This window comes from Anastrepha obliqua, chromosome 5 (genome assembly GCF_027943255.1).
Source record: "Anastrepha obliqua isolate idAnaObli1 chromosome 5, idAnaObli1_1.0, whole genome shotgun sequence".
NCBI lineage: Eukaryota > Metazoa > Arthropoda > Insecta > Diptera > Tephritidae > Anastrepha > Anastrepha obliqua.
The window spans coordinates 50,883,665-50,911,532 of NC_072896.1; the positions used below are offsets into that span (position 1 = coordinate 50,883,665).

The following is a 27,868-nucleotide window of genomic DNA, read 5'->3' on the forward strand; positions in this document are numbered from 1 at the left end:
GCTCCGGAGGGCCCGAACGCCCTTTGTTAATTGTTGAATAACTCGAAAAGTATTTTTCGGATTGACTTCAAATTTTCACATATTTTTAAGATATTATATTATACTTAAAAACATGCAATAAAAATCAAGCCAATCAACCATAAGTATATTATCTACTTTTTCGTGCTTAACTCCCAATCCGAAATTAAAAAGCGACATACAAAATTTCTCTCGCGAAATCTGCGATTATAAAATAGTCCTAGATTATTACCACTCTTTTCTAAATACAGCCCAGTGCTATCGGTAATTATTTTACGAAGAGAAACGTCAAAGAAAATCCTGAATGAAATGGACCCCGGCAAAGAAAACAGGTTTGTAGACATAATTCTAATATTATATAATTTAAATTTTTTTAATTATAATTAACAATATGCATTCATATTACAGAAAAAGCATGTGTACGTACACGCTGTCCTCTTATTACTTATTACTTATTATAAAATGTAATATCGAATTTCGCATACAATTTTTTCGACCATAGCTTTTTGCTACCTCAGTAGACGTCATTGAAAGATTCCTTACAACTGTCTATTTATAACAGCCAATTGCGCAATTAAATTAGCTATTCCTTCTCCTTGACCTTTCTTCATATCATTAATAATAATTAAATAAACCAAAAACTCCAGGATATTCCACCAAAACAATTTCTATGAAGAAAAACCTTTCGAAACAATCTTGACAGCTGATTGTCAATTTTGCAGGTAATCTGCCATATGTGAACGGGTAGATTAATTTTGTGGATCTATCGCTAATTAATGTATATGTGAACGTAACTTTACTAACCCGAAATATCAACACAGTTTGACATTCTCAGCTATCAAACAATAGTTATCGATATCGATAGTTCTCATGCAGCTAAAAAAGCACCCTATACATAAACATAAAATAAACTCTATTCAATTAAATTTTCGTGCGACGAGAGACACCTTCTTGCGAAATCCAGTTATACGGTACTGGATTTACATATATCCCGCCAAGAACAGCCGATTCAACAGCATCCTACAAAAATTAAATGGGAATGTTTTCGTTTAATAACTGTTTGAAAGTCCATATTTGTTTTCCTTTGAGTTTTTGTTTGTTTCGGCAATAGAACATTTTCAATAGGGTTGGAATCAGGCCAATCCAACAGTTAAATACCATTTTGCTCTTTCCATTTTACACACCATCGCTTTCGATGCTTGGGATCGTTGTATTCTTTTAAAATTCAAGGTTGGTTCGCAGCTGACGATAACAATGCTTTCTGGTAAATTTTATTCAAACTGGTGGTAAACAAAAATCAAAGGCCAAAGGAGAGGCAGCTTCCAACATGAACCTTAACTGGATTCTTAACAGTTCGTTGAAGTTGCCGATTATCAGTAGTACACCTGGAACGACATATGCAACTATTCGTAAATTTGCCCAATTCTGTTCTGAATTTGCCTTAATCCATATCCATGCAAGACCTTTTTCAATGTGCTCCGGAATTTGGGTCTTCTGTACGAAAATGTCCTCGAATCGTGTCACTGCATATGTACATTAACACCACTTTTCATTAAAACTGCTTCAGTTTCACGCAACGATAAGTTCGGCTCCGTTACAAACTAATCAATGATTTTTTGATCTTGCTTTGGAGAGGTACTTTTTTTTTTTTAGCCTCGTTCGAGGAAGTCGTCTACGTTTTTAACTTCGGTAAAATAGTAAAATCACTGTACGCTTTCAGAATTTCTCATAAAACTAACAGATTTCATTACGCGTATTGCGTATTTAAAGGCCTTTACATTTTTTTTATAACGGAACTCTAGTGCACGCGGAAACGGTCTCGAGTGCAAAATTAAAATTTAAAATTTTTTAGACACAATTAAAAAATTGTGTAAGTAGTTATCTATCCTATAAAATTTTCCCTTATACAAAAATATTCGAGCATCCGTTATAATGGAAGAAAATGTATAACATCGCCAACAAAAAATATGATAAAAAATCAATGCGAATTTGGAGCCACTCACCATTTGCTGCAAAAACTGAATGGTCTACTAAACAGCATATTCCGAATTTTTTGAAACATTTTGACTAACAAGTTTGAAACTTTGATGAAAATTAAAAAAAAAATTAAATTTTGTACAAAGTTTAAAACTCTAAGTTTTTATTGTTGTGTGAACCATATATATATGTAATTGGCGCGAACACCCTTTTTCGGTGTTTGGCCGAGCTCCTCCTCCTATTTGTGGTGTGCGTCTTGATGTTGTTCCACAAATGGGGGGACCTACAGTTTCAAGCCGACTCCGAACGTCAGATATTTTTATTAGGAGCGTTTTCATGACAGAAATACACTCGGAGGTTTGCCATTGCCTGCCGAGTGGCGACCGCTATTAGAAAAATGTTTTTCTTAATGTTGGTGTTTCGCCGAGATTCGAACCTACGTTCTCTCTGTAAATTCCGAAAGGTAGTCACGCACCAACCCATTCGGCTACGGCGGCCGCGAACCTTTAGATAGCGGATGTAATTTCAACGTTATAAGGAATTCATTTGGTGAGAAAAAAAAAAAAATAAATGTCACAGTCGACGAAGTCACTAGAAGAATCAATAACAAAAAAATATATATATATAAACAGCGGGCGGGAGACAGACTACTCTTGGTTGAAAATTCAATAGATGCGTTTCTTGAAAAATGAACCTTATGAAATGTTCTACAAAACTTCTTTAGATGATTCTCAATTCCCCTTTTTGGATCTTTCACCTAAAAGAGGAAGACCAAAAATACACGAAAATATTAAATTACTTCCATTATATACCACCACTAGACCAGTAACGGAAGAAAAACTTAAAGATATTATGGGTTTACTACCACACATCTCTCCATATTTTCAGGAACATTTTAAGAATCTTAAAAACTCGAAATAATAAAAATGGATAACTTTTTCAAAATAATAAATGTTCAAGAATTATTTTATTAAACTTATTGTTTCAAATAAAACTCCTTATTTTTTATTGCATTAGGTCATTTATAGGGCATTGAGTTAATTTTGATAATAAATTTCATATGGATAATAAATTTCCATTAACAAAGACTAAGGAAATTATAAATTAAAAGTCGCATAATATAAAACTATTTTTTAACTCGTTCAAACGCAATTCATTAAATATCTCGAAACAAGAAATATATGACATAGACCACTTTCATAATTATGGGCACATATGTATTTATAAAAAAAAAAAAACAATTATACAAAAAATAAATCAATTTTCAAAAATTTGCAATATGTTATGTCGCGCTGCTATTAGTTTTAAATATGAAGGTAAATATTTGTATGTAAATAAAACAGAAATACTCGCTATATGAAACAAATATTTATTTATTATAACCCTTTTATATATAACATATATAACTTTTATATTTTCAAAATAAAAGTAACTAATTAAAACATTAACATTTTAGATATTTTAAAATTGCAGTCTGCTTTAACAAAATGGTCGAAATAATCTTCAAATATTATGTGCCTATTCTGCAAATTCATGGGTGTCATTAAATATAATATTTAATACGAGTACAACCATTGTTTCATATATAAAGCAAATAAAGATTCAATAAATCTAATTTAAAAACTTAAAAACTAATAAAAAATCATACATATCTGCACGTAGAAAAATAAATCTGAAGAACTAAAATTGAATTTTGCCTTTGCATACTCGTACATACATAATAGACATTTAAAGTATATCGCTTTGTTATGAGATATAATGATATGTATATTATATCAACCGATACATATCTACACAAATTTGTATAATTTTTATGTGCCTATGGATCTCCAACTAAATCTATTTCGTATTTAAATAACATTTTTTTTTTTCAAATTGAATTGTTTTAGTTTCATTTTTCAGCTATAACAAATTATCCATTGTATTTATCATTTGCATTTTATAAGTATTGTAATTACTACGCGTTTAAATACTACTTGTACATAGTTGTATATTTTGTTAAATATTATAAAGAAAATTGATATTTTGTGTACATCACGAGCCGTTTGCTTTTGCTTGGCTAAGCCGTTAAATATTTTAATAAGTGTGCTACGAGGATATTTAATTGATTTTTAAATACTAAATAGCATGTTTTATATGTATATACTAATGTATTTTTATATGTATCATATTTTAGAATGATTGAGAACGCTCCATTCTACTTGGTCTTGAAATTAAAAAGCATGCAACAAAAAATTCTTTATCATTCAAATCACCTTATTTCTACTCTGACTTCTCATACAGAGACTTTTCAGCGACTTAAAAGGAAATTAATATTATATCTGTAATATTGAATACCTGTATATAAAATATGGATGCACCACTTGGTGCACTCTATGTACGATATTTGTTAATTGTTTTATTTGAAAGTAATTAATTTTTAATTTTAAATACCTATTACTTATTGTGAAACTTCTGGTAGTCACGCACCAACCCATTCCGCTACGGTCGTCGGTTATTTTGGGGATATGCTAATCAAACAAATCTACATTCATGTATTATATATATACATACATACATGTATTAGAGTGTCTCCTGTTTTTCGGATAAATTATTTTAAGCTGAATGCTATTTTATAAAGTTGGGAATATATTTAATAAATAACATATTTTTATATAAGTCGATCTAAAATAAAGAGTTGCTCTTCTTATTTTATGTTTTTTAGCATAGTCGGAGCGCTAAATTTTATCATTTATTTAGCATAATTTTGACATACATATATGTAGTTGGTTCTAGAAAGCTAGAAATTCTCCTCGATTTTCAACTTCGGATTGTACTCAGGCCCTCTATTAAAAAAAATTAAAATTTATATGTAAGAGCGCAGTTGGCTTACTTCTTCAAGTATATATTATATATATTTTTTCAAGCAGTTCCGGTTTCACTATTCGATAAGTTTAAGCTGAGTAGGGGATTAGCATTCTGCATCCGAACCTAGGCCCGAGTCTGCCGGTTTTGCCACTAGACTAGCAAGGCGTAGGAATTTCTTCCCGGTTGAGAGAAAAGTTATACAGCCTTGACTCGGTCGACAGATCCCACTTAGCAAAAACAGGGGGTACCAAGTCCAGAACATGAAGTCTAGGACAGTGGGTGAAGGTTGCATTTAGAGAGTAGTGGCTGAGTTATTCGCATCACTTTCCTATAGGCATTTTTCCAAAGAGCTGGAAAACGTCTTTAATAATAATGATTCCTAAGCCGGGCAAAGACTTAAATGTGCCATCGTCCTATCGACCAATCAGTTTGTTGCCGTGTTTGTCAAAATTATTTGAAAAAGTTTTGAGAAACAAAATGATGCCGTTTTTAAACGAACGTAATATAATCCCTCCACATCAGTTTGGTTTTCGAGAACAACATGGGACAATCGAGCAAGTAAATCGGTTAACTGCGGAAATAAGAAAATGTTTTGAACTTAAAAAATACTGTTCAGCAATTTTTATTGATGTGGCACAGGCATTTGACAAAGTTTGGCATGAGGGTCTCATACATAAAATAAAACGCTGTTTGCCACCTATTACACACAAAGTTCTGGAATCGTACTTAACAAACAGACAATTCAGAGTAAAATGCAACGATTGTGTGACTCATGAATATGAAATTGAAGCTGGTGTCCCTCAAGGCAGTGTACTAGGCCAAATTTTGTATTTAATTTATACTTCTGATCTGCCCGAGTGCGATAGTTTGACTATATCTACATTCGCTGACGACACCGCTGTGCTTAGTTCTCAAAATGATCCGTCTCTGGCATCTAGAGAGCTAAATAAATATCTCAGACTTTTAGAAAAGTGGCTGAAAAAATGGAGAATAAAAGTGAACGAAATAAAAAGTAAACATGTCACATTTTCGCTTAGAAGAGGAGACTGCCCCTCGGTTACCCTTAACAACGTATGCATACCACAGTCTGATCACGTCACATACCTTGGCGTTCACCTAGATAGGCGTTTAACATGGAGACGCCACATCGAGGCAAAGCGGCTTAATATGAGAATCAAAGCTTCAAACCTTCACTGGCTAAATAATGAGCAATCAAGATTGAGCCTTGACTGTAAAGTCCTCTTGTACAAGGCAATTTTGAAACCAATTTGGACTTATGGAATCCAATTGTGGGGAACGGCCAGCAGGTCCAGTATCGACCTTATACAGAGAGCACAGTCGAAAATTTTAAGAACCATAACTGGAGCGCCGTGGTATATAAGAAACGACAACATCCATAGGGACCTAGATGTACCGATGGTGAAGGAAGTATTCAAAAAAGTTCGTGAAAACTATCAGTTGAAATTGCAAGATCACCCGAACTCGTTCGCACGTCAACTCCTGAGTACGCAACATACGACCAGGCTTCGAAGAAATGACCTACCACCCCGATGAGTAGAGGGCCATTTGATAATTATTTATTGTAGAAAATGAGATAAAATAAAATTTTTCTTTTTAGTTCTAAGATTTGAATACTTATTGTGAGGCCGATTCAATAAACAAATAAAAAGTTAAAAAAAAAAAAAAAAAAAAAAAAAAAAAAAAAAAAAAAAAAAAAAAAAAAAAACTTTCCTATTAATCCCCCAGTGTTAATCCCATTGATAACCCGCGAATGTTTCATAACCAGGGTTCAAATGTTGATGACGTAAAAAATCTTAAAAAATGCTTTTAACAAAATGACACAAAGCAGTTACAACTTCAAAAAGCGCTAGATGTTTTAAAATTAAATATTTATAAATTTAGTTTCTTTCAGGTTTCACTATTCTTATTTAAAAGTACAAGTGAAACGTCCTGTCTCTTTGCACTCGAGAGGAGAGTCTCGCTCAACATATGATTTAATGCAGCAACTCGAGAGGTGACTTTCGCTTATCACTTTATTTGGTGCGGAAATTCGATACGCGGTGTAAACTATTTATGTTCATACAACTATCATACAAGGAAAAATTCCAAAGACTAATGTTTAAGAAACTATATTCGTATATATTTAAAGATACTTTACATATTAAAATATAAAAGTTTTATAGTATGTTACTTTATGTGTGTAATTATTTTGTGTTGTGTTTCAGCTCTGACTTATTCCAATAAACATAGATAGAAAATAAAAAATAAATAATTGGCAGCTAGCCTTCTGTTAGGTGTTTGGCCGAGCTCCTTCTCCTATTTGTGGCATGCGTCTTGATGTTGTTTCACAAATAAAGGGATTTACAGACTCCGAACGGCAGAAGGTTTTTTATGAGGAGCTTTTTCATGGCAGAACTACACTCGGAGGTTTGCCATTGCCTGCCGATGGGCGACCGCTATTAGACAACTTTTTCATTTTGCTGTTTCATGGGATCTAATGTATTCTTTGTATTCTATGTTTTTTGGTTTATCTTTCATCTTCAAAACACAAAAAATTGTATTTTTTTTAATTAATGCAAAAATGCAAGAAATTTCACTTATAATTTTTAGAATTGGGTTCTAACATCTATAAGTAACCGATTTCTGTGTGCAACAACGTCTACCTATTCGCTAAAAAAGGTGTAAAATTATTAATCAACATCCGAACCCTGTTCATAACTATAACATATCATCATTTCAAAGGGTGGCTCCGGCGTTCACGATTAAGGATTAAAGATTTTTTTTTTATAAGCTTAAAAAATTTTTTGAACCTTTTAAAATACAGAACAAAAAGTTTTATACGTTACCGAAGTCTATTTCATAAATATTTTATGCTTTTAACCAAGCGTTAGTGACTGCTACCTAACGACTTCTCCAAATTTCCAAACTTTAAACGCGTTTTTCTCAAAACACGTTTTCTGAAATTGGCACGCAGCATAACTCAAACAATTTTAAATATTTCTAATCAGGTTTTTCACTACGTCTGTATAATAACCTTCTTAAGAGAAGAGCGTAGGGGATTTTCGATAGATTAATTTAAACGATTGTTATAATTATTTAAGTGCCGTTTTTTTAGTCCAAAATAGAGTTTTTTCCTTCAAATGCTTACTAATTCCACAAAAATAAATATTTTTTAAATCCCCTACGTGTTTCTCTAGCTATTCTTATCTAGATTAAGAAAAAAAATGTTTCTTTGTTCCAGATTAAAATTTGCACCCTCTGTGCTGCGTGCCGCGGAGCTCCTTCAAGAGAAACCACATTACAAAAATGTCTCCAATGCCGCCATTTTGTAAAATTTTTCGATCAAACTTTGTAGTTTTGTATTTTATTGTAGTATATAAGTAATAACTTCCCAAATCAGAGTGATTGTTTCCCCTTTCCTTCTATACAAAAAAATTCTTTAAAAATCGTGTTTATTTTACGCGTGTACAGTGGTGTTACCCCTTAAGGGCGCATCCCCAGTTGTATTAATGAATGCGAAATATAAAGCAGTTTTCTCATTTTCCAACAGTACTTTCGAAAATATCAATTTGATTTTAAAAATCGTCAATTCGACAGAAAGAAACATAGGGACTTTAGAATATAGTCAAATGTTCTTTAGAAGACGTCAAATGTACTTTAGAGTTAACAGATGCACTTTAGAAACAGGGTTGGGCATAGTGCGCTAGATAATTAATGCAAAACAGGATAGTTAAAGCATAAAAACTGGTGGCTTACGCTGAAACCCTTATTTTAACTACCACTAGTGCAAAATGCTTAACCCTGTTTAGAAAGCATTATTTCGATTTTAAGCTGGGCACAAACAGACAACAAATCCAAACAATCGGTTGAAATTTCAATTGATTGATGCGTGTGTGGCGCAGTTGGCAAACTGATGGAAATTTGACAAATATTTTCTGTCAACTTGCAATCGCTTGCGTGTGTGTGGCGAAGTTGACGATTTTTCCCTCGGGTTTCGCAATTGGTTGCGTATTTCTCACTATTTAATACTCGTATTAGTCATATAATAAGCTTCAGTCAGCTCCACAAGGCAGGGAAGTGTCTACATCAGGAACATCATTTAAAAATTCTAATTACTGAGTTAACTTGTGGTTTTGAAATAAAATTGTTAAGCTAATAATAGTAAAAAAAAAATTTTACTATCTTTGCATTGTATAAGAAGCTATGAATTCTGATTTGTAGACATTGGAATTCTACGAAATTTTAATATGCAAAAAATATGCAATCAATGCTTACATAACTATGTACAAACCATAACCATAAAGTTAACTTAATCTGGGCCCCGGGACATCGGAGCATTGAAGGTAAAGAAACAGCAGGTGAACTGGCAAGAAGGGGATCTGCCATGAATAACGCTCTTGCAGAATCGGTATTCACACCATTAGATGCAGTCAAGAGCGCAATTTCCCTAAAATACCTCCGAATTGCGGATTGTAGACGGAGAGACCAGACGAAATGCAAAATTAGCAGAACGTTATGGCCCACCTATAACCTTAAGCAATCGTCAACATTGATAAACATGAAACGACGGGACGCCTGGAGAATAACGGCAATCATAACTGGCTTTTGGTCTGTGGGAGAACAAGCAGCTAAAATGGGCATCTCTCACAACACGTACTGTCACAGTTGCAAACAACCGGAGAAAAAGGAAACAATCTTCCATTTCCTCTGTGAATGCCCTGCCCTATGGAAGGACAGAATGTTATCCCTGGACAAACCGCTGTTAGATGTCAACAACCTGATAAGGTTCCTGAGCCGCACCGGCTGGATATAGTCATGCTGTAAATAACTGGGAAGCAAGTTGGTAACGAGGATGTGGCAACAAAATAGTGCGGAAGCCCTAGTTGGATTCTGAAAGAATCACCACTTAAACCAACCAACCAACATATTTCACACAGGACTCAGCATTAAAGCAGAGCAAGCTCCTATTGAAGAAACCCTGCACGACACTAAAGACCTTGTCACATGCCCCATCAAACCCACTCATTTAACACCCCTCTCCCTCTGGACCCAACCTGTCGAAACAGCAAGTTTCCTGGGCCTACCGTTAGATGAGCTTTACGAAGACGACCGGTGATTTACACTACACTGACAGGGCAAAGTTACTGTTACAACAACAACAACTTGAATCACTTGATATACTTGTATTTCAAGGTAAATGATTTGTGGGCAACAGCTAGTCATAGATTTTGTTCCCGGTACTATATTCGACGTTTACGTAATGCCCTAAGATTTGATTTCATTCGTTCATGGGTGCAAAGATTCCAATTCGATGACAAAGAGGCCACGGCCGGGGTCCAGCCGGACATTGAGAATAAATGAAACTATTGAATTTGTTGCTACAAGTTTGCACCTTAATCCTGTCAGTCCGTGTGCAAGAGAGCGGCTGCCCTGGGACTTCCAAAAATTATTGTGCATGAAATACGGAGAAAGGATCTTAGACTTCACACCTTTAAAATTCAAATTGGGCAAGCGCTTAAGCCTAACGATTGCTATTACCGTAAAAATTTCTGCTAGACAACGACAATGTTGGAGCGATTTCGTGTGGTAAAAATCTTTTGGAGTGATGAAGCCAATTTTCATTGAAATGAAAGTGCAAATAAGCATTTCGGTGACATGTTCTGCCCACCCAGGTCGTCTGATGTTACTCTTACGGGGGATTTTTTTCTGTCGGGATACCTCAAAAGTAGAGTCTACGAAACAAACGCGCGATCATTACAGCACTAAAAGAAAATATCGTTCGGGAGGTTATTGGCATCCCGACTTCAAGTCTTCAACGGGTGGCACAGAATACGGAGGCCAGATTCTATTTTAGATGAAATAATAATAAAAAAAAATCGTACTTGTCTTCTTTGTAATAGTTATTGAAATAAACTTTTATCATTAGCAATTCCTTTTTAATTTAGCTTTTAATTCCTAATTCTACCAGAGACATCCTGCACTAAAAGTAAATAAATGTCAAAAACTTCTACATCTAATAGGGAGGGCTCACCACTTAAGAAATTTTTTTTGGCGATCGACTTAAAAAGTGGTGTACACATGTATGTACATATATATTATTCACTTTCTATTTTATATTAAAGCATTTACTATTTAATAATTCCTTTTATTTTCGAATTCTAAATATTAGAGTCGAAATATTATATTTATATTGCGTCATTTAATTAGAATTTACTTAAAAAATACAATGTAATAATTCATGTATGTATGTACATATACATATATATTTTTCTATGTGTATTGTTTATATTATGTATTGGTGTTAGTGTTGTTCTTAGATTAAAAGTTTTTCACAATCGACTTTAATTTTATTTTACTTTTTTAATGAAACCGAAGCAGAAAAATTCAAGTATAGAAAAACCAAGGTAAAATTGTTATTGTGTAGCATGACTGATCACTCTAGGCCGTATGTATGCCCATACAGTGCTGTGCGAAATAGAAATTACAAAGTCTTCATAAAATTTGAAATCTTTTTTCGTTTTTATAAAGGCCGCCTCACAGGCGATGTGTACCATTAGCCCTCCGTTGAGCACCCGGGTCTGGCCAGACTTTTTCAACTTTGGACGTGAATTATAGCTAACGACTTGAATTTCCAGGTAGATTTTTTTATCGATTTACGGATAACCTTTTAAAAAGGATCCTCGAACAGGACGAAGGATTTAAAAAAGCTGTCCAACGGAGGGTTAAAGGGCTAAGAAATGTGTTTACCATTCTAGGGTTAAAAATTAATCTGATATAACCTTTATAGAAAAAGAAAACAAATATAAAAAATAAACAAATACAAATATTAAATTGAAATTGTGGCTCGTGAGAGAGGTAAAAAACATATGGAAATCGTTGATTAAAATTGTTTTGTAACCTTATTTGGGACCTTGTAATACAGTTATTTATAACTTTTACCATGCAGTAATAAAAAGAAATCATCAAGTACAAAAAAAAGCAAAGAAATGCAATCTTAAAATGTATGTCGTTTCCCTCTTTTATATGGAATACCCCATACACAAAGGCATATATTAGCATATTTTTTTTTTGTAAAACCAAAAATATATGTACATATATATCGCCCATTTGCTGCAAGAGTGCCAAAATCCAAAATAAAATTAAATTTAAATAAGTGTGCGTGCTGCGTAAAAATTGCATGACTATACCTGATAACATCTCATAAGATGAATTTTTATTTGGATCAACTTTTACTTATGGGGGAATTAGTAAATATAAGCGAATTATAAACTTTAAAGCTGTTTTTAATGAATTTTTGATTTTTTAAGTTATGACGTTCTTCCAGCAAACGTTTTTCATCGTTGATATTTTGTACAGTACTGTATATACATACATACACATATGCGTATGTTTTATAGTATACCATTTTGAATTATCCATATATGTTTATAAAAGCAACGTGAACAAAGTTTTCGTGTTTTATATTATAATGGCCATTTTATTGGTGTGTTTTTTTTTATCGAACAATTCTTAATTGTTGTTTTTTTTACTTGTAGCTGCTTATCTATTATGTGAATAAATTAACTCTTAATAAATTAGTTATACATTACGATTCATTACTAATTCTTACATTTCTTTGGTCTAATTCTTCTATATTCTTGTACTTCCTTACCTAGTAATTTTGGTATGCCCATTCACATTTTATGTAAATGTAGAAAAGAAGAGTATAAATATTTTACTTTATTTCTATATACTTCATTTGTTTCAGTTGTGATGTTTGATTTTATTTTTATTACTAATTAAAAAATGTTCTTTCATTTCATTCAATTCGGATTTTATAATAAATATAATATTTACTTTAGTGCTAATTCATAAAAATTTTTTCAATCCTTGCAGCGCTATTTCAGATTCTGTACTTATTTGCATTATTTAAATTGTTTTTTTTTTTGTATATCTAAGTACATATAAAATTTTCCAGAGAAATGTTAATCGTGACAAAAAGATTCTGAATAGCTAAAACAGTTGTTTAGATTAGATTAAAAGTAGCTAACAGCTGATTATTACAGTCGCACATCATTTGCCTATAGCGCCCACAATTAACGGTTCGTCCGCCTCTATTCTCATCTTGTTGAGCCATTTGTGAATTAGCATCACTCCTAATGCGACCTATGAATGAACCTCTTCGTCAAACTTAATTCGGGTGTTTTAATGAATACTGATTTTGGGAATAAATTTACACAATTGTTTTTAGTTTTTCACGTCTAAGTCCTTATAGAACTGTCTAAAAAATTTGCTTACCAGTGTAGGTTTGACCGACCTTATCGAAGCCCGATATATAAAAACAAATCATTTATTATATCTGAATGGTCGGCTCGTATGTCACGTAGGAATAAAATTGTTTTCTGGAATGATTAAAGGGTTGTCGAACTTTAGTTACTGAGAATGTCATCTGCAAAGGCTTGGGATATGGTCTAGTTACACGTCCTGATTCGGCGATTTGTCCGCAGACACAAACATTGCAGACCTGGTGAATTTTATCAGCAGCTTGAAGCGGGCAATGCAATGCAAGTAGCCTCAGTTTGGTCATCATCCTCCAATCCAAAGCCCCTATGCGATCACTGACATACTTAATAAAGTTAATAACTTTAGCGGGCTACAAATGGAGGAGAAGCTCTGCCGTACAGCGTACGTGTGTATTAGGGTGACCGCTATTTTTGGAATTTTTCTGAATTGTTAGCGGCACCCTCTAGAAATAACAGGATACCCAAAAAACTACCAAATATGAAATATTAGTTTGGAAAAACGAAATTCATTATTTTTACGTAAAATTTTTGCGCATACGGTTTAAAATTGTTTTATGTTCAATATTTAGCTCCTGGGCTATGTTACGACCACTACCATCCAATCAACTTCGATTATTTCTGTGATTTTACTGACATTTTCGACATTTCCTTTAACATCAAAAATGCTTTAACGGAATCGACGTAACGAAAACTGCACGTAATTAGGTGTTACAGTATCGGCACCATAAACACCATTGAAAATTCCAGCGGCCTGACATGCATTTTCGCCTTCATCAAAAACTGTAAAATGTACCGAATTTTCTTTTTGTTGACTTCCATTTTTAACACCATGTAATTCGCAACTGGTGGGCCTTGCGACGTCTACTACAGCTGCCATGTAAAGGAGCGCAAATTCGGTGTCGGATTTGTTGTGGGAGAGAGACTTCGTCGCCAAGTACTGTCGTTCACTCCGGTGGACGAGCGTCTCGCAACAATCCGCATCAAAGCCAGATTTTTCAACATATCGCTAATTTGCGCCCACGCCCCGACGGAAGAGAAGGACGATGCGACCAAAGATTCCTTCTATGAGCGCCTGGAACGTTCCTATGAGCGCTGCCCCCGCCACGACACAAAAATCGTGCTTGGCGACTTCAACGCCAGGGTGGGCAAGGAGGGAATTTTTGGTCCCACAGTCGGAAAATTCAGCCTGCACAACGAAACATCCGGTAACGGACAGAGGCTGATCGACTTCGCCGGGGCCCGAAACATGGTAGTCTGCAGCACCAGATTCCAGCATAAGAAAATACACCAAGCTACCTGGCTGTCTCCTGATCGAAAAACGCGAAACCAGATCGATCATGTTGTGATAGATGGAAGACACGCTTCTAGTGTATTAGATGTACGTACGATCCGAGGACCCAACATCGACTCGGATCATTACCTTGTTGCAGCCAAACTGCGCACCCGCCTCTGTGCAGCAAAAAACGTGCATCTACCTACGCAAAGAATGTTCGACATCGAAAAGCTGCAATCACAACAGACAGCCAGAAGATTCGCCACTCGACTCTCACTCCTGCTCTCCGAAAGCACTGCCCAACAAATCGGCATACGCGAGCAATGGAGCAACATTTCTCGTTCCCTACGTACCGCCGCCGAAGAAGAAATCGGATTCCGGCGAGCCCGAAAAAACAATTGGTACGACGAGGAGTGTCATGCTGCCGCAGAAAGAAAAGATGCCGCCTATAGAGCCACGCTGCGATCGGGCGCAACGCGAGCCATGTGGGATCGCTACAGAGAGCTTAAAAAGGAAGAGAGACGTATTATCCGACAGAAGAAACGAGAGGCCGAAATACGTGAGTGCGAGGAGCTTGAGATGCTGGCCAATAGGAACAACGCCCGAAAATTCTATCAGAAAGTTCGGCGGCTTACAGAAGGTTTTAAGACCGGGGCGTTTTCCTGTAAGAACAAAGACGGCGATCTGGTGACTGACGTACAGAGCAATCTTAAATTATGGAGGGAACACTTCTCGAACCTGTTAAACAGTGACAGCTGCGCATGTCATAGAGAATGTGAAGATCCCGATACCCCAATCGTTGACGACGGAATTGTAGTTCCGTTACCCGATCAGGACGAGGTGAGAATAGCGATAACGCGCCTAAAGAACAACAAAGCCGCGGGCGCCGACGGACTCCCGGCTGAGCTATTCAAACATGGGGGCGAGGAGCTGGTAAGGTGCATGCATCAGCTCCTATGCAAAATATGGTCGGATGAAAGCATGCCTGCCGATTGGAATTTAAGTGTGCTCTGCCCAATCCATAAGAAGGGCGATCCTGCAATTTGTGCCAATTACCGCGGGATTAGTCTTCTAAATATCGCCTATAAGGTTCTAGCGAGCGTATTGTGTGAAAGGCTGAAGCCCACCGTCAACCAACTGATTGGACCTTATCAGTGTGGCTTCAGACCTGGAAAGTCTACCATCGACCAAATATTCTCAATACGCCAAATCTTGGAAAAGACCCACGAAAGGAGAATCGACACACACCATCTTTTCGTCGACTTCAAAGCTGCATTCGACAGTACAGAAAGGAGTTACCTGTATGCCGCTATGTCTGAATTTGGTATCCCCGCAAAACTAATACGGCTATGTAAGATGACGTTGCTCAACACCAGCAGCGCCGTCAGAATTGGGAAGGACCTCTCCGAGCCGTTTGATACCAAACGAGGTTTCAGACAGGGTGACTCACTGTCGTGTGACTTCTTTAACCTGATGTTGGAGAGCATCGTACGAGCCGCAGAACTTAATCGCTCAGGCACAATATTTTATAAGAGCGTACAATTGTTGGCGTATGCCGATGATATCGATATCATCGGCCTTAACAACCGCGCTGTTAGTTCTGCCTTCTCCAAACTGGATAAAGAGGCAAAGCGAATGGGTCTGGTGGTGAACGAGGACAAAACGAAGTACCTCCTGTCTTCAAACAAACAGTCGGCGCACTCGCGTATCGGCACCCACGTCACTGTAGACAGTTATAATTTTGAGGTTGTAAAAGACTTCGTGTATTTGGGAACCAGCATTAACACCTATAACAATGTCAGCCTTGAAATCCAACGTAGAATCTCTCTTGCCAACAAGTGCTACTTTGGACTAAGTAGGCAACTGAGCAGTAAAGTCCTCTCTCGACGAACAAAACTAACACTCTACAAGACTCTCATCATGCCCGTCCTGACGTATGGCGCAGAAGCTTGGACGATGACAACATCCGATGAAGCGACGCTTGGAGTGTTCGAGAGAAAGATTCTGCGTAAGATTTTTGGACCTTTGCACGTTGGCAACGGCGAATATCGCAGACGATGGAACGATGAGCTGTATGAGCTTTACGACGACATAGACATAGCGCAGCGAATAAAGATCCAGCGGCTACGTTGGCTGGGTCATGTCGTCCGAATGAATACAAACGCTCCGGCTTTGAAAGTATTCGATGCGGTACCAGCTGGTGGTAGCAGAGGAAGAGGGCGGCCTCCTCTGCGTTGGAAAGATCAGGTGGAGAAGGACTTGGCTTCACTTGGTGTGTCCAATTGGCGCCGGTTAGCACGAGAAAGAAACGACTGGCGCGCTTTATTAAGCTCGGCCAAAATCGCGTAAGCGGTTATCGCGCCAATTAAGAAGAAGAAGAATTCGCAACTGAATGCAATAAATAAAAACAGCAAATATTTTTTTTTTAGTGTGAAATGAATGATGAGGAGACATCTGCCGAAAAAATAATGGATTTCTTTTTCCCCAAAACTAACAATAAGCCAATCAGATAAGACTTAGAGGTTCCGGCTTGAGCCTGAAGCTTGTAAAATGAATATTTTTCCAAAGTAAGAGCTAATAATTAAAAAAAAAAATTTTCCTATATTTTAGCACAAAGGTTTTGACTGACTTGATAAAAATGAAAGCGTATAACTTACGAGACTTTCTACGGCAACTTTGAGACAAGCGACTGCTTATACCATACAACAACTTATACCAACAACAACCATCTTAATTTCCAAAATTTCATTGTTTTTCTTCAAAACTTATGTATAAAAAGTCATGGCAAATAGCCGAAAGGAATAAAATTTGGCATCACATATTTTATGAAAGTAATAATATTAATAATAATAAAATATATATTTAAATCTCCTTAATGTACATAAACATGAATTTCCGCATTTTTCTCCTCTTCCACTAACATAACAGGTACTACTTATAAGCTATTTTCTCATATACACACATACTATACATATGAGTATGTACTCGCATCACTACTCGGTTTGCTAATAAAAATGTTGTAAATTTGAAATACTACTTTGTCTTTTTCTATGTGGCTCTTTACATCATATCTACCGGTGCAGCTAAGCACGCATGTGTACTTATATATGTATATATATATATATATATAATATTTTAGATAGCACTCTTGATGGTCATGCCCGGATTTCGTATGCATATAAATGGTATGCCAAATTCAAAATCATTTTTGGGCCAGTACTTCAGCATAGGCTGTCGCTGTGGCAACTCGGTTTCAACATAAAAGTACGCATACAAAACTAGAACCGTATAGGCGGCGATGAAAATGAAAACATGCCAAAAGCCATGCAGATACGGAAAATTAATTGCTGACCATGCATCGCAGAACATTCGGTCGTTGATCCAACAGAACACGGCCACTAGCCAAACAGTGGTACAACGCAAGCCCAATCGATAGACGCGCTGATCTCGTACTCTAAAATAAATACAAAAAAAAAAAATGAATTGAATTATTATTATATTCTTTCATATTTTGAAAATTTTGTGCATGGACATTAGTAATTAAATGAAAATGTAATTCTCAAGAAAAAGGAAATGTATGTAATAGAGCCATGAAATAATTATGACAATCAATTTTTTTCAGAATTTATACATTTTGAGGTTGGTAACTAATAGGTCTGTTACAATAGGTACGTTGCGGCAACGATTTTCACTGACAGCTAAAGAGATATGTATTAGGTTGTTGTTGTTTTGCGGTTCGATAAGAAAATCACAACTTTATGGTTTGAAATAAACTTTATTATTCAGTATAGTCTCCTTGAACTTCAATACACTTCCAACGAGATTCCAATTTATGAACTCCAGCCCTGAAGTGAGAATCTGGAAAGATTGCAAAATACGCTTCCACAGCTGCTATGACTTCATAATTTGATGAAAAACGCTTTCGACGCATACATTTTTTTAGGTCTGAAAACAGATGGAAGTCACTATTTGGTGAATACGATGGATGCTCCAACAATTCGAACTTGAATTCATGGATTATAGCCATTGTCAAAATACTCTTGTGACTCGGTGCATTATCCTGATGAAAAATAATTTTTTTCTTTTGTAAATTAGGTATTTTTTCATGAATTTTTTCATTCAGCTGGTCTAAAAGGTTACAATAATATTCAGAATTTATTTTTTTATAAGTTTGCAAGTACTCCACAAACAAAATTCTTCTGGCATTTCAAAAAATTGATGCGAACACCTTCTTGGCCGATTTCTGTACATGAACTCGTTTTGGAGCCAAAGAACCAGGTTCACACCATTCTTTAGCCTATTGTTTTGATTAAGGATCATGTTGATAGGCCCAAGTCTCATCCATACTGAAGAATCGACGCACAAACTCCATTTTATCCTTTTGAAAACGCTCTAAATGTTGCTGAGAAAGTGGCAATTCGAATGTGTTTTTACGGATAGCAGATTTTGTTGAGTGTACGAGTAAAGACTTCGTTTCATTTAGTCTTATATGCCATTTCGCTGTCCAAGTGTAGGCATCGTTAATTGCTTGCTGTTTAAGTTGTCATCCTAATGCCCTACGAAAATGGTCAGCGTCTTCTGGAAGCTTTAAATAAAGGGTGATCAATTTAGAGGTAGTGGATTTTAAATTGAGATAAAACAACGAAATTTCAAATTGATTGGGCATTTTATTATTTTCGTATAGAACCATTCATGACATTTATTTACAACTGCGCCGTAATTCGGTCATTCGTAAACACTAATTTTGAATGACTCGCTGGAGGACTTCGGTCGGTATCTCATGAATATCTTTAGTAATTTTGGCTTCTAATGCCCCAATCGAAGCTGGTTTATCTACAGAGTATTTAGACTTTACATACCCCACAAATAACAGTCTAAATAAGGACCAATTTAAGGTAAACATCGATGGCACACAAATTCCGACTGTTAACAACCCTAAAATTTTGCGGTTTGCTCTCCTTCTTAGCGCATACAACCGCTATTTCCACTAAAGTCCAAAATCGCAACAAGGTCCTTAAATCGCTTGGTGGCAGCTCTTAGGGCAAATACAAAGATATGTTGCTATCGACATTTAAGGCATTAGGCCGGCCGGTTTTAAACTATGCTGTGCGTGTCTGGTCGCCTGCAACCAGTGATTCGCAGTGGACGAAGCTACAGACTTGTCAAAACACTGTCATTAGGACTGCGACAGGGTGTCTTCTGATGCCCCCACTTTACTGCTCAGCAATCAGTTCCTGCTAGGGTGTTACCGCAGGTCTCACCCATGCAGGCACCTGCTTGAGCCACCTCCCGGGCAAGTCAGAAGGCACTTCCCTAATTACGCGGGCGAGATCCAGGACAAAACAGACCGACAGCTACTGAATCAGACAGCGTACAGACAGACAATCAACGACATTCATCGGAAGACCCTTACCACCTTCTTAAGCTCCCGACTCCCGAATGCCGTCATCGTAGTCCAACCACCACTCATTGCAGACGAAGAGCTCCATCTTCCCCCTGAGTCCCGCGTAACCTTGGCACAAGTACGTTCTGGATACTGTAGCAGGTTAAACTCCTACTTATCCAGAATCGACCTCGACATACTAAACATATGTCCAGCATGTGAAGGCACTCCGCACGACACTAATCATCTATTCACATGCCCCATCAAACCCACTCATCTAACACCTCTTCGGACTTCAATTTCCGGCACCAAAAAGTTGTTTATCATAGCGCGATAGTGTTCGGTCTTCACTGTTACATTGGCGCCAGCCTCGTCTCTGAAGAAATATTCGCCAATGATTCCTGAATACTAAAAAAATTATGTATTTAGCTTGACAGTAGTCACGCGTGATCTGTCAAAAAAAAACCCTATTGGAAAAAGTATCTCCAATCTGATCACCCTATATAATAACATACCTAAAAGTATTTCTAAGCAAGCTGTAGAACAAATACAAATTGAGGCAAAACTTAAATTAGCGAAAGAATTCGTACAAAGAGGAACCATTTCAATTGTTTGAATTTTGAAGCGACAGGTGGATATCGTTGCTACTGGCGCAGCTTATGGAAAGAGAGGGGAATACTATCAAAACGAGCCCTAGTAAGATGATCTGCGATGGTCTGAACAGCATTCAAAAATTATTACAGGCCGGAAATAGCTTTTTTTCTGTGACAGAATGGAAGCGCTGGCTTAGCAAGATGCACTACTTGAATATCTTACCATTCATAACGCTGTCCGAAGCTTAATAATTCATATCCCTGTAGGAAAACACCCCTCTTCATACGACAAACTCTACAAAAAAGTTTCTAAAGGACTTAAGTATTCCAGTTTTATCATGACTAGCCTTAAGCTCAGACTTGAGTCCCAATAGAAAGTTTATGGGGAATCCTGACGGGAAATATTTACGATCCGTTGAAAATGTCACTGCAATTAAGCAAAGGATCATCAGCGCTTAGAAAGTAATTTCGGCTGACACTTTAAAGAGCTCGTTCGAAATGTTCCACGTCGATCACTCGCCGAGATCGAAGACAAGGGTCTGTCTACTAAATAATACGCAAATATTAATCTGAGTATATAATTATTCGCAGGCTTTCTTACATAAGCAGTGACTGATTTTTATATTATATAAACTGAAAAATACATGCATATACTTAGTTGTTGTTTTTAAAATTATTGTATATTATTTAATAATTGCTCCTGTAAAAGAGTTCAGCACAATTTTTTGTTATAATAAAAATACAGACAAAATTTGCATTGAGTTCATAACACAGGTCTGCAAAAAAATGGGTTCGGAATGTTCTCTAAAAGTGTAGTGTCATTTCCGAAGTAATTTTTTGCGTAGAATCCGAATCCGGGGTTTAAATTGCTCTATCACGTCAGGACTTTGAGATATCCTAACCTAAAAGTGCAAAAAACGCTGATTTTGCCCATTTTTGAGGTTAAGTAGCTACGAAGACTTTGCTCTTCATAAAAAAGTAAACATAGTATTTTAAATTATAAGTCTTCCTCTTTTAAATGCCGTTGAGTTTGCTCAAATATCTTATTTTTTTCACTGAGATATTGCATTTTGAAGTTTTTTTTATTTTTTTTGTGCGACTATGTAATCGACCGTATCACGTCTCATGTTATCTCAATGGATTTTCGAATATCGAAAAATTCACAAACATGGAAACTTCAAAATGCGATATCTCAGTGAAAAATAAAGATATTTAAGCAAACCCAACGGCATTTAAAAGAGGAAGACTTATACTTTAAAATACTATGTTTATTTTTTTATAAAGAGCAAAATCTGCGTAGCTACATAACCTCAAAAATGGGCAAAATCAGCGTTTTTGCACTTTTAGGTTAGGATATCTCAAAATCCTGACGTGATAGAGCAATTTAAACCCCGGATTCGGATTCTACGCAAAAAATTACTTCGATAATGACCCTACACTTTCCTAGAACAAAACGTTGTTGACCTGTGTAATTATTCGCAGCACTGTATATGCATGTATGTTTTCTATAAAATTTTGCACCGATTTACGCATTGATTGAATTGAGGGGCAGAAATAAATTAAATTAGGGTCAATTAATTGCATTCAATATTGGCAACTTTCGTACGCAAGGTCGCGACGCTTCAGTTAGTTTATATGGTTAATTAAATATGAAAGATGCGCAATATTTATATGTAGATATGTATGTAGACAACTCATGAATGGTATGAAAGAAATATGCACAATACGCACATAAGCGCACATACTATTTAGCAGTACATATATACTGCTAGCAAGATCTTAAGAACTCTCTGCCTAATTCGAAGGCCTTGTAAAGTGTGGTATTGTAGTATAGCGGTTTCTTTTTAACAATTAAAAAAAAAATAAATAAATTAACAAAAATCAATTGTTTTCTGAAGATTATAGAATTGTTAAATGTATTAGAACAAACATGCCCTTTATTGACGAACCAGGATTTCAGTAGCGCATCCTGTTAGCCCAGGGCTCGAATCTTCACATCCGTTAACGTACAACTCGTTACTAAAATCTTATATTTCGGATTAAGCCATACGTTCACGTACTGCATTTCTCAAATTTTACGCTTTGTACGAAATGTCATTCGTTAATAAAATTGATTTTGTGCACTTGCAAAATTTGACTAATTTAATTATTGTAATACTAATAAAAGTTACGATTATACATAAAAAACACAGAAAATTTGTTTTTGACTTATCACGTAATTTATTGTTGTACTATTGTACGATTGCCGAGACTTGGCGCACAAAAGATCTTTTGTAACACAGGATGGCGCACTTAAAATGCTTCATTGTTTGTCTCCATATTTCACTTTTTATTTGTGTTGCGCACCGTCATTTTGTTTATCTTTTAATTACAAAAAGGAATCGTTTAGCCTGTTCTTGCGCTAGTCAATATACGCAAGGTTTGTTAAACTTTTGTTGTTAGTCAACTTAGTTGTTAGTCAAGACAAAAACATCGTATGATATACTCTAAGAATCGGCCATAAATACTGAAGATATGACGAAAAATGAAAGTAAAGAGGTGACTCCTACGATCGGCAATTGTTTTTTTTTTTAATTACTTTGCTAAAATACTTCACACTCACGGATGCACGGCTAACATTTCTGTTTTCCTTGTAAGATGGCACGGTATAATGTACACCTGTGTTCTCAATATTTTTTTTTTTTTAATTTTCTTTATCAAAATATAGTTCATACTCCCGCAAGCACCATATATCTTAAAGCTTCAAACTTTTTACAAAATTTAAAAAAATTCAACAAATTTTAACCACAGTTACAAACTTTTTAATCAGAATCCATCGAATGATGGCTGTTTTTCATATCACGCATGCTGGAATAGAACTCCCAGATCCCAGATCTCAATTCTATTGAGAATTTATGGAGGATTGTGAAGCGAGAACTCTCTAAAATGCCAAAATAGACTTATGGTGGAAAATCAAGTTGCTTTGGAAATCCATCACGAAGGAGCAGTGTGATGGAATTTATAATTAATTATTTACAACAAAAGGATTAACAATTAATTATTGAGACGCAAATGTTATCTTTCACCTTTTTTAATTTAATTTGCCTTATTTGTCTTAAATGTAAAATCACAAGAAAAAGAAAAACAAATCAGCTACTCTAATAACTTCAGCTCCAATGTTTGAATATCGAAATATACTATGTTGTCCAATAAGTTTTGCGTAAGGGCCCTCTCTGCGTTGCTACTAGCCTAATTTTTTTTTTTTTGTATTCTTGGTACACTCTTCATATGAACGTATGTGAGGTTTTACTTCAATCTGTCAATTCCTTCTTTGTTTATAATCCATTCAGTATCGACGTGTCGCTATATTTTCTAAAAAAAATCAAGTATCGTGCAGTGATTGAACTTAAAAAAAAAAAATAATAATTGTAAAAGTTATCGCTGTTTGTGTGGAGGCCGTTTCTCCAGAAGTCCCTTGCGGTGATCACCACAAGCCCTTGGAGGTAATCTAAAATCAATTGGACAAGAGAAATTAGTTTTATTAATAGATAATCTTGTGCCTGATCGAAGCTTTTTTTTCAAAATTAACAATATGGCGGCCTCAGGAAAAATTTTTGAGATTTTCGAGAAAAAAAAACGAACGCTCCGGAGCGCCCGAGCGCCGTTTGTTAATTGTCAAATAACTCGAAAAGAATTGGCGGATTCACTTAAAATTTTCACGCAATATTTTTAAGATATAATACTTTAAGAAAATGCTAAAAAAACCATTATTTTTTGAAAATTCTGGCTACCCTTAACCCCTTAACGTATTTCATTTTATATAAGCAAGTGAAGCCACGAATATTAGTTAGTATACTTAAAAGAAAGATATCAAATTTCAGATTACGAATACATTTCAACTGGTTTGTTTTTGATCAAATCAAAGCAAAAAATCACTTTGTTAATTAACATTTCCGTTTATAAAAAACAGTAGAACACAAATTTGCAGCAATTCTTTGCAATGCATTTCTAATGCATGTCCCGATATGTGTTCACAAACGTAAATGTACTTATTTATATAAAAACACACCGTAATCGTAATTATCATTCCGGGATGATGAGTGTACACTTATCAACGAGGTAATTTGAAATGTAACAGCGAAAGCATTGCTTATCAGCTTTCATACTAAGTATCTTGACATGCAATATGTGCATAAGAAGAAATTGTTCAAGGGTTCTCATAATTGATATATTTACATGTATGTATGTAACTAAAGCAGTGGTGCACAAAGTTCACAGAGCTTCCAATGCACGCGTAACACTTTTGCCTTTGTATGTGCAGAAAACGTGTATGTGTACTTATATACTCGTACGATCAGAACACTGACAAAATAACTACTTTAACTAATATTCAATGACTTTTTACTATGCGCGGAATACTTAGGTGCTGCGAACACAAAACAAGGTGAATATGTAAAAGAGAAAAGAACCACGCTCCAGTATGCAAAGTTATTATTTTTTTCTATTTCAAATTCAAAATTAATTAATTTTTATTCAAAACTTCATTAAAATCGATTTCATTTTTATACAATTTCATTAAGAGAAAGTTTTCTAAGTTTTTGTCTATAAGGCAGAACTGCCGCTTTATCAGAGTTTAGAATTGCAACACAGATTGCATAAGATCTTTTATAAAGAAGTCATCAGTAAAAGGGCCACAATGATGGCAAATTCCAATGATAGTACATTTGAAGCTGTATCATTTTCTGCATGCCCTTTAGGTTTTGATGAAGAAGGATAATACTCGTACACCACAACGATTTAATCCCATTGATATTTGATTGTTTTTTGCTAGCGGTTTGTGCATTTTCTCCATTTAACACTTGCTCGACTTTTTTTTAAATATATATGAAAACACCCAATACCGTCACTATGAAAAATAAACGCATTTTTTGAGCTAATTGAAAATTTCATTTTATGCACCAAATTTCAATGGACTATAAAACTGTATACTTGAAATTTTTCTAAAAGTTCCGAGTAAAAGTTTTAAATTTTGATGGAAATTTGTACAAAGTTTAACACTTTGCGTTATGAATCCGTTCAGGACATTGTAGTTAATGTTTTGGGTTTGCGCCGTGCTGCTACAAACTTGGTCCCAAAGGACCTGAATTTCATAAAAAAGGCGCCGCGTTGATATCGCAAAATACAAGATTTCCTTTCCAAGGCTGAATCCGGCCCTACATTCATCAAACGCATCCTTACTGGAGACAAAACGTGGGTTTATGAGTACGACACGCAATTCATACATCAGGTGAGTGAGTGAAGAGCTCCGAATGAACCAAGACCAAAAAATCCCCGTCGTTTTCAGTCAAAAAAGAAAGCGATGCTCACGATTTTTATAGATTACAAGGTATTGTACATCACAAATTTTTGGCAGAAGGTCAGATAGTTAATAAGAAATATTATTTGAGCGTTTTAAGAAGAAATTCAGCAGAAAGGAAAGGATTTGTGGGAAAATATCTCGTGGATTTTGCACCATGATAAGAGAATTTTTTACCAAGAACGAAACGAATATCATCCAAAAATCATCGAATTTACCTGATATGGCTGCCTGCGTTTTTTTTCTGTTTGATCGAGTCAAAAAACCATTGCGGAAAACGCGATTTAACTGCAGAAAGGAAGTAATGGAAAAATCGAAGACGGCTCTGATGGCTATACCGAAAATAGAGTTCCAGAAATGTTTTGAGAGCTAGTTCAAAAGCTGGTATACTTTGAAGGCAATAATATCACTGTTGAGGGATAAATTTGTATTTTGAATTTTCTGAATATATTCCGGGATCTTTTTGATCAAAGTGGCATGTCGGCTTGAGACTTAAATAAACGCTTGAGAGAACAAAATGCGTTGATGGACAGGATAAAGTAGTTTGTAAAATTAGAGGTTATCTGGGAAAACCCCCTATAATTTGTATCTAAAATTTTAAATATTTCAAATATCTTTAACTTTACTTATGTAAAAAATTGAAAAAAATGCGTACCTTTGTAACTCTCGATACATCATTAGCATTGTTGGCACGCCCATACCCATCAGTACAAACGCGTTTACTATTGGCTTCCAAATGGACATCACCGTCGCGAAAATTGACGAAAGAAACATGAACGTGCTGAATAATTTCCTATAAGAATCAAAATATGTACATACATATGTGCATATGTACTTGTAATATATAATATTTTAAACTACATGACTAATGAACAGCTAATTTGTTTATATTAACAACTGGAAGTGGTACAATGTTATGCAGGTATGTATATATTACTTTGAGTCGACTTACCGGTCATTACGGAAGACCTTTGGATAATACTTTTTTGGGAAGAACAATGAATAGGCAGCCATAAATACCCATAAAATCGCCAATTCGTCGAGTAGTTGGCCTATTAAACTGAGTGTCGCATGGAAGTACATGGAACTTAAACCCACTACTATAAGGAGCACCCAGAGCACGTGTATACCGGGAGTTACGAACCGTCCATACTCCTTGAACAAATATATCAAAAGTGGCGGCAGGAGCACAAACAGAAAATTACTTGTCTGTAATGACAATGAGAAAATGAAAATATGTAATAACAAATGGAAAATAATTATTGCCTTTATTTAATAAACTAAAGCACTTAAACGTTTGGTTAACCCACAAGGTGTGAATTATAGAATGCGGTCAATTAATTTGCACACGTTGCATTTGCTATGCCGTACACATTTAAATTTACATTAATAGCTATCGACGGTGAGACTGCACATCATAGCCATTTACATTTTTATTTATTTTTCCTGCAAGAATGATTGAGTAACTAAATGCACCTGTTAACGTTGCCATAAAGTAAATATACGAGACAGTATGGTATTAGCGTGGACAAAATTGCACTATCACTTCCAATACAAGGTGGCGCAAAATTAAACACCCTACCGGAAGATTTGTAATTTTTGCAAAAACCTAATTGATTATTTTTGCGCCACTTTTTATATAGTATTAACATATGCGAATTACGGTGCCACGCTAAAAAAAACTAGAGTTTTTCTGCCCAAATTATAAAATGCATTATAGGTATTTTAAGAGTGTTGTCAAAATATTTAGGAAAAAAATTAAGATTTACGTAAGCTGGACATACTTCAAAATAGCCCCAAAATCTAGTTTTTTACAAATAAAATCAGTTTAGAAAAAAAAATTTTTTTCCAAGAAATCACTGGTGTGTATCGTACATGATACGCCTAGATGTCAGTACTGAATAATTCATAGACTGTATGTTTTTTTTATTTCATCTTTGACATTTGTCAAGTAGACATATGTACATACATATATTTTTACACGATAGAACAGCGCGTTAATATTATTGAAATTATGAAAATTGTCGGTCTTTAAGATCGTATGTATGTATCTAAATTCGCATGCCGTAACATAAACTACAATAAATACTTATATTATATATTCTCGGATAGCTACATAGGCGGTCATTAAATCAATGAATGCGGCTATACTAAGATCAA

At 35.4% G+C, this 27,868-nt stretch overlaps 1 protein-coding gene across 1 annotated transcript in view; it reads right to left on the minus strand.

Moving 5' to 3' along the window:
- Positions 1-16,782: 16,782 nt before the first annotated feature.
- LOC129246809 (alkaline ceramidase) overlaps positions 16,783-27,868 on the minus strand; it is a 41,694-nt gene continuing 30,608 nt past the window's right edge. Inside the window, exons 2-4 of the mRNA XM_054885435.1 lie at positions 26,661-26,917; positions 26,364-26,501; positions 16,783-17,851 (exon numbers count right to left, since the gene is read on the minus strand). Coding sequence (XP_054741410.1) covers positions 17,533-17,851; positions 26,364-26,501; positions 26,661-26,917 — 714 coding nt within the window. The 3' untranslated portion in view covers positions 16,783-17,532. The remainder of the gene's footprint in view (positions 17,852-26,363; positions 26,502-26,660; positions 26,918-27,868) is intronic.